The sequence below is a fragment of the Saccostrea cucullata genome, unplaced genomic scaffold (genome assembly GCF_032062105.1).
Source record: "Saccostrea cucullata isolate Sc308-1 unplaced genomic scaffold, CSIRO_AGI_Scuc_v1 ctg2787, whole genome shotgun sequence".
In the NCBI taxonomy this organism is placed as follows: Eukaryota; Metazoa; Mollusca; class Bivalvia; order Ostreida; family Ostreidae; genus Saccostrea; species Saccostrea cuccullata.
In genome coordinates this window covers 304,800-313,035 of record NW_026928735.1, presented here as the reverse complement: position 1 = coordinate 313,035, position 8,236 = coordinate 304,800, and the positions used below count along the sequence as shown (strand labels likewise).

At 31.5% G+C, this 8,236-nt stretch overlaps 1 protein-coding gene across 1 annotated transcript; it reads left to right on the top strand.

Moving 5' to 3' along the window:
• The first annotated feature begins 464 nt into the window (after positions 1–464).
• On the top strand, positions 465–6,740 carry LOC134278589 (eppin-like). Its single transcript, XM_062760892.1, has 4 exons — positions 465–595; positions 5,578–5,731; positions 6,067–6,141; positions 6,420–6,740. Exons 1-4 carry the CDS (start codon positions 551–553, stop codon positions 6,614–6,616), a joined length of 471 nt encoding a protein of 156 aa, XP_062616876.1. The 5' UTR covers positions 465–550; the 3' UTR covers positions 6,617–6,740.
• The last annotated feature ends 1,496 nt before the right edge of the window (positions 6,741–8,236 follow it).

Genomic DNA, 8,236 nt, shown 5'->3' with positions numbered 1-8,236 from the left:
TTTTCCTTTCAGTATATTAGGTATGAAGACCATCTTTAATTTAATACAACAATATATGAATTTTGTAAATAATATAATCACCAAATATGCGTTTTTGCTTTTAAACAATATTATTAGATATACATGTATGTTATTAAATTCAAACAGCTTAAGAATTAAATGACTAGATGTATTAAGTTACAACACTATTCGAATGTTCGGTTGCATATAATGCATGCATTAATGAGGAACTAGATATTTGTAAAACTTTTCAAATGTATTTAACTTCATAGAAGACTTTTTCACATAAGATTTTGATTAATGCACTGTTATGCATGAGATTTTTTTTTTCATTATGACACTTGTCCGTTTAATTTTAAAGTAATTTAACAAGCTTCCTGGAGCAGAAAGCATACACGCTAAGTTTCTTTGAAAATAATTTATGACTTAATAGAAAACCTTAAAACAGATTTGCTCTTCTTAATTGAATTTAAAAGCCCATATTTCCTTATGGCTTAAAAAACCTCTCAATTTATTAGAACTTAATTTTGTATGGATCCTTTTCGTAGAAATGATGTGGAAAATCTGTCTTTGTTTGTTGGGACTTGTGTTAGAGGTAAGAAGCAAGATTAGACTTGAAACTAATTGCTAAAATGTACATAAAGCAATCCTTTTCCAAATCGGTAATATTTTATTTTTTTCAATTATTCATAAAAATAACATTTATTTATTCATAATATATTTTGATATGTAATGTCAAGTTAAATTTTTACATTTTTTACACATCTTATAACCTCAGACTTATTTTTATTTTTATGAAAGAGGATTGGGGGGAGGGAGGGGGGATTATGCGGACGAAGTGCCTTAATTATAAGTGCGACAGACAGGAACTGAAAATTTAAATTTCAAATTATATCCAAATTTTATTTGAATTTTTTCTTCTCAAATTAAAGGGTACTTAATATAAAATATCTACAATCTACAAAAAAAAAAAAAAAAAAAAAAAAAACACGAAGACTGAAATTATTTCTCCATGGCACCTGATCCCATCTTTGATGTTTCGGAGGTCCATGTTTGCTCTACTTATATTTTGTATTGTTTTTGGACTTTGATATTGAATACTGTTCGTAATCTCCATATCCTTCTATGTAAAAAGCACACACGAACTAAAAAGAACGATAAAGATCACTTTCTCATACTTTTAACTTTTTTTTTCAATATGAGTCGGTCTTCGCTCCATTTCTTTAAAGAAAATTCTAAAAGTTTGCAATCAAATATACATTTTTTGGTTTTACAAAAACATAGGGTAAAGACCCAATATACCTTAGAATTAAATTTTTATGACAAAACATTTGCATTTTTCTGATATATACTTCAAGTTCATGAAGTAAATGGTCATATCGCAAACATGATTTAAATGCCCGAAGTAATCACTGGCAATGGAGCGTAATAGTAAGCACGTAAGTCTCAAAGTAGTGTGATAATCCGGATTGCATTGTTTAGATTTCAAATCAAACGAACTCCATTTTTTCATTTTTTATCAAAGATAATTTTTTCCGAGAATTTTTTCTTTCAGAAAAGGTTTGTTTCTCATAATTTCACAATATTTAATAATGATAACTTCATTTAAACACTCAGTTCACATATTTGATATGAGTTCTTCATATCTAAAGCTATAGGCATTGTGCTCCCATATTCCCCCATCTTCTTTAAAGAAAAAAAAAGATGAATTGTATGAAATCAAGTGATTTATATATTTTTTCCATTTTTATTTAAACACATATTCTAACCCGTGAAAATGGATGGTCTTCTCAAGCTGTAAAAGATATCCCACGTAAATTCAAACTTCAATTATGAGCTTTGTTTTTGCAATCGAGTAATTTATATAATGTGGTAGCATATTTAGGTACAATTCCGCCATGTTACAACGCCATATTAGTTCTCTTCTACTCTACACATTAAGGAAAACTTTTTAAAACCCTTTCAAAATTTAATTCAAGATGAAGAATATTAACTTTTTTAATCCAAATGAAGAGGCTCACGGGCCTTATAGGTCACCTGAGTATCATGTAACAACTTTCTAGCGATTGTAATGGGTTCGTGTTTTAATCCAAAAGCCATGAAATTCACAAATTTTGAAGGAGGCACCATTGCTTATCAAAGGGCAGATTTCAAAGCATTATTTTATTTTTAGTCAAAGTATCCCCCTGGTACCTCTGACCCAGCGGCCCTGAAATTATCTATTTGCAAGAGGCCCCTTTCTTCATTATAAGGCCAGCATTTTTTTTATGTTTAGGTTTAGTTATGAACATGAGAATAAAAAAGTCCCGAAGGAGAAGGAATTAATTTTTTTTTTTTTGATAAATCAATTATTAACATTTGTACATTCTTCTTTTATGCTATTTTAACATGTCTAATAGGCTCCTTACTACTAGACACATAATGCTTACAAATAGGAAAGTAGAGCATTTAATTGCTTATTTCATCATCTGCCAGTTTGGGCCATTTATATAAATTTTGTGATGTTGGTCAAAATATATTTTAAAAAATCAATTCTTTAAAAGTCTTTCAATATATTTTCATTTTTTTAAATATGTGTTAGGTGAATGTGTAAACATTGTTCTAAAATTTACTTGATGCCTAAAATTATAATTCCTATCATAAAACAGACCGGGAGTATTGGGGAGTAGAGTGAACATCTTGCCTTTTAATAGTTGAATTTTTTTTTATTTCTTCAGGTTATTGTTTATTTCTTCCTCAAATGGACTTAACTTCTCCCATAGTTTTATTCATTACATCTGATGCATAAGCAACCCTTTTCTGAAGAATGATGCTTAGACTGTAAGCTATAACAGAGACCTAAACAATGTCGCTGACAATATGCAATAGCTACCACGGGCAGTTTAAAACCTGGGGGAGGAAAATAATTTACAGACAGATATTTTTGAAACGAATACATAATTATCTCACCAGCATGTCAATGTGCAACAAAGTCATCAGCATTTTATTTGTCCTTTGAACGGGTGAAACGTTTTGAATGGCACTAGTATCGATGAATTTTACACTAAACCAAGTTATCTTCTCAGATCTAGCTTTATTTACCCGCCGTTTTATCTTAAAACCGGAAGTGCGAGTTCGTAAATTTGAAATCTCGATCCCGACTCAAATTTGACATCGGAAAGAAAATTTTTTTTATTTTTTTCTGAAAATTCAAAACCTTGAGCGGAGGGTTTGTAAAACAGAAAATAAAATAAATCCTGGTCTTAAATATGTAATTAGATCATTAGTATATTAATCAGAAGCAAAGGATAAGATGTTCAAAGAATTCATGCATTTCACTATATAATCATTAGAGCCCCACCCTAAAACAAGAACCCCTGACCCTGGGGCCATAAAATTCACAATTTTGGTAGAGGCACTCTTGCTTATCATAACTATGTACTTAGTAAGATTTTTTAATTGATTTGAGCAGTGTTGAATTTTTTAATAGAATTCATGTATTTTCACTATATAATCAATAGAGCCCCGCCCTAACACCAGAACCCCTGACCCTGGGGCCATAAAATTCACAATTTTGGTAGAAGCACTCTTGCTTATCATAACTATGTACTTAGTTGGTTTATTTAATACCCAGGAGCAGAGAAGAAGATTTTCAAAGAAATAATGCATTTTCACTACCTACTTATTTAGCCCCGCCCTAGCACTAGAACCCCTGACCCCAGGGCCATGAATTTCACAATTTTGGTAGAGGACTCATTGCTGATTACAATCATACAAACAGTTTGACTGCTTGATGTCCAGGAGTAAAGAAGAAGATTTTTAAAGATTGCATTAATTTTAGTGGTTTTGGCCCCACCCCTCAGGCCCCAGGGGGGCAGGGATCATGAAATTCACAATTTTTGTTCCCCTTCACCCATAGATGCTTCTTGCCAAATTTGGTTGAAATTGGTTTAGCGGTTTCAGAGAAGAAGCTGAAAATGTTCAAATGTTAACATACGACGAACGACGGACGACGGACGCCGACGGACAAACACGGATGGCAATAGGTCACCTGAGTGACTCAGGTGACCTAATGATGATGTTGATTAGAGTTATAGCCCAGCAATGCTGGTGTGTTTTCAAAAAATCTGTGAAAATTTTTTTTTTCATTCTTTATGAATCTGAAAGAAATCAGCAGATGTTCATGTTTACGCCCGCCAGAAATTTAGCCGGAGCAGATATTGTTTGTTCTGATCGTCTTCTGTCCTTCCGTCTCTTTTTCCGTCAAACTTTGGTTTTAGCTTAAGTTCAAAACTTGGTTTCAACACTATATTTAATTATTTTTCAAACATCATATAATGATAAATACTGATAAAAGCTATTCACTATTTTTTTATCTTGAGTATTTCTTTGACTCTAACATGGATCTTCTTAAATTAGTGTTTAGCTCTGTTTAAATCTCAGTTGTAAAGGATCTACTCAAAAAGTGTTATCAAACTTAATATGCCAATAGATAGTTATAGGCACTATTCAACTGCCTAAACACCCTTTGATCTTGTTCTTACCTTTGACCTTCTTCTGGATTTTCTTACAATAGTAAGAGACATAAATTTATTTAAAACGCCTATAGAAGACAGATGTTGGCTTCGACTAGATATTCACATTTATCATTGATAATTTATCAATGAATAATAGTAATTCACATTTCGTCACAATTTATTCCAGTTATCTTGAAAAAGACATAGTGAAGTAATTTTTTTCAAAAATAATTTCCAGGTACATGTAGCTTTTCAAAGCAAAAACAACAACAAGAAGTCTTTTCAATAAACCATTCCTGACTGTGTAATCAAACTTCATATGCTGATACAAACTGATGTTAGTTTTTCAACTGCATCAGTATTTTTTACCTTTACTTTTTTTTCACTGATCTCGCTTTATAAACATTAACATTTGGCTAAAGTTTTAAGGAAATACCAACAGTATTTTGACCTTCATCACTCATTTCTTAAATAAGTATCCAGCTCAACTGTAATAAACCATTCGAGAAATTAACATCAAACACTATATGCTGATACGTGCATGTATTAGTACATCAGAGGGGTATATGACTATTGAGCATTGGCTAACAGAATTCTTGTTTTTGCTTTCAAAGGCTACCTGAAAATTATTTTTTGAATAAATTTACTTCACTATATCTTTTTCAAGATAACTTGAATAATTGGAGTCGAAATGATAATGTAAATTACTATCATTCATTGATAAATTATTAATGATAAATCCGAATATCTAGTCTATGCCCACATCAAGTGCCTCATATGTGTGTATTTAATAGATTTATAAATTTAGCGTCATAGAAATATAAAAAAAAGGATCAGCTAAAAAAGTCACAAAATAAAAGCTTATCGGAATTCCAACTTGGTCTCCGAAGACTACATTAATGTTGAAACTCCAGGAACTCCAGCCCCCCCCCCCCCAAAAAAAAAAAAAATCAAATTTTTTTTTCATCACTATTCTTTTTTCACTGCAGTTAAATCGTAAGCACCCCATCTACGTATTATAATCATTTTTATTTATCCACTTATTGCATTTACTTATATCCAAACTATTTTTTCACTTTAGCTTTGTACATCAAAAACTGAGATACATTCCGGATCGTTTTGTCCGGATATCTTCCCTCCTAAATCTGGAGCATGCCCGTGGCTTCCGTTGTGGACATCATGTGACTGTAAGAAAGAAAACGTATGGTGCAGAAAAGACTCGGACTGTCCAGGGAGTCAGTGGCTTTCTTTTTACAATAACAATTCTATGATGGTATTTGACTTCAGCATATTGCTTTGATAGGTTTGATAGGCGGGTGAGTCCGGACAGCAGGGGATACTCACTCCTCCATGCCACCTTATCCCCCCTCTTATGTTTTTGAGGTCTGTGTCTGCTCTGCTCCTATTTTGTATTGTTATATTGACTTCTGATCTTGAATACTGTTCGTTATTTCCAGATGTGTCATTGAAGCATTTAAAATCTTATATAAAATTTAAAAAAAAAATAAAATAAAATAAAAGAACATCTTTTTTTTCAATGTTAGAAAAACAAGAATTTTTATATTATCAGGAGAAAAATGTTGTACCTTTGGTTGCGGTTGCAGAACAATGTGTATAAAACCAGACTTTAACGGTTTCGTGATATGTAAGTATATAGATAGGATATATAGATTAGAGAATAGATAGATGAGAGAGAGGGTAATCAATGTCAAATAAAGCATTTTAAAAGCTCATTTTATTTTGATGGCTTTATTAATAGTATTCCTGTTTTCAGGGTAATAAATTTGTAATAAAAAAAATAATAGATTGTTTTGCCCACAAACAATTATGAACAATTATGAAAGTTTTGTTTAGTAAATGGAATAGATTTTTTAAAAATTTCAATGCAACACTAATTTGTTTTTATTTATTTAATGTTTAAAGATCCTCCACCTCTACACTCGATCTGTCAATTACCCAGAATTCCGGGTCCCTGTATAGCGGCCATTCCTCGCTGGTGGTATAATATGGCGTCCAGACAATGTGAGATTTTCCGCTTCGGAGGATGTTGTGGGAACAGAAATAATTTCCTGACCAAAGAAGACTGTGAATTCAGCTGTTTAACTGTTTACCGCAAATAATTTTTTTTCCCGGTTAATCACAAAAGAGGACTGTGAATTGAGTTGTTTGACTGTACAACGGAAGATTTTAAAAATAAAATTTGCTAGTGTGGCGTAATTGAATTTATACAAACCAAAGTTAATAGCTAGCTTTTTTGGTAATATTTTGACTTATCGTTGGAAATTTTTTGGGGGTAATTTTAATTCAATTACTTGTATTAAGTGTCTTTTTCAAAGATCACGTCATGAAAAAAAAAAAACAAACTTTTAAGTATATGTTTTCGATGTATGAAAAAACCCACGAATTCATGTCCAACATGAAATGTAAAACGTTACATGCATATCTTCTCAATAATTCTTCATTCACGAATTCAAATATCCACGAACCAGGAGTTTTTACTCTAACCACGAAAATTTCACCCCACAAAAATATAATATTTTACACTACATCCAGACACCTTCTAAATGAAAATTATTCCCAAACACATCTTAAAATATATAAAAGATTGTCCAGCTTATTGTAATACACAGATGTTAGAATGAAAATGACACTGTTGCTTGTGTTCAGTGGTGCGTGTAATTGAACAAACCAGGTAAATTATATATATATATAAATGCTCCTGTCCATGTAAATCAAGAAGGTTCTCATTTGTGCTACTCAAAACTGTTAACTTGTCTTAAGTGTGGTAGAATTTACAAAAATATAAAAGTAACAGATTTACTTGTTTAACGTTCACTTTGAATAATCACCTGACAATATGAGCAGGTAGAATCAGGTGCCTGGGAGGATTAAACGCCTTCTATCGGACTCCACCGTCACTACCCCTGGATGGATTCACTAGCAAGACATAACTTTCAGGAATCAAAAAAAGTAGAACAACAGAGGCCTAAAGACGAAAGAATGCGTCTACTAGATCAATATAGGGGCCAACGACGACTATGACCAGTTAACTAAGATATATTGTCTCTAAAAGGGAAGTACCGCAGCAGCTATTGGAAAAAGCTGTTTTTTTTTTCTTTTTTTAATATCGGTACTTATAATAAAATGAAAGGCGTTTTATTATTTGAGTTAATTTCAATTGTAAAAATAATAATAAATGAACAAATTGCTACGTAATGTTAAATTAAAGATACTTCCTAAATGCTACAAAGTTTCCCCGAAAAAAACACATTTTTTTCTTAAAAGAAAGGGTTACTGTACAGTTTTAATCAATTAATTAAATTGTTATGGGAACTGTTCATTTTAAAAAATGAATAAAATTTTTATTACTTATATTATTTTTTTTTAATTTCACATGAACACTAAATTTTCTTACAATAATGTTCCTGTGAATTTTAATCAGCAATTATTAGTCCTTAAATTGCTTCTGATTGAGAAAACAGTAAAACTCATAATTAAAACCTGCAGTCATTTTCTGCATTTAAAATGCGTTAATTTTACATGTATCGCTTGGCGTTTATTAGTTTTAATATGTGCGGGATTACCATACAATTATATGACACGCCGTGACAGTAATTAATTTCAGTGCTGAGCAGTCTCTTCTTCAGTTTTTTGGGTTTTTCATTTTCATTAAGTAGATCCTGCCTAAATATTTTAACCAGGCAGGACGTGTTTCAAGAGGAAATGTTATTGTGAGTAAT

What these genes read in the sequence shown, in the direction of transcription:
- LOC134278589 (XM_062760892.1), top strand. Translation starts at nt 551, where the DNA reads ATGATGTGGAAAATCTGTCTTTGTTTGTTGGGACTTGTGTTAGAG. An exon ending in TGTTGGGACTTGTGTTAGAG is followed by an intron (nt 596 to 5,577) that starts GTAAGAAGCAAG and finishes TTTTCACTTTAG; the next exon opens with CTTTGTACATCAAAAACTGA. An exon ending in AGACTCGGACTGTCCAGGGA is followed by an intron (nt 5,732 to 6,066) that starts GTCAGTGGCTTT and finishes TTATATTATCAG; the next exon opens with GAGAAAAATGTTGTACCTTT.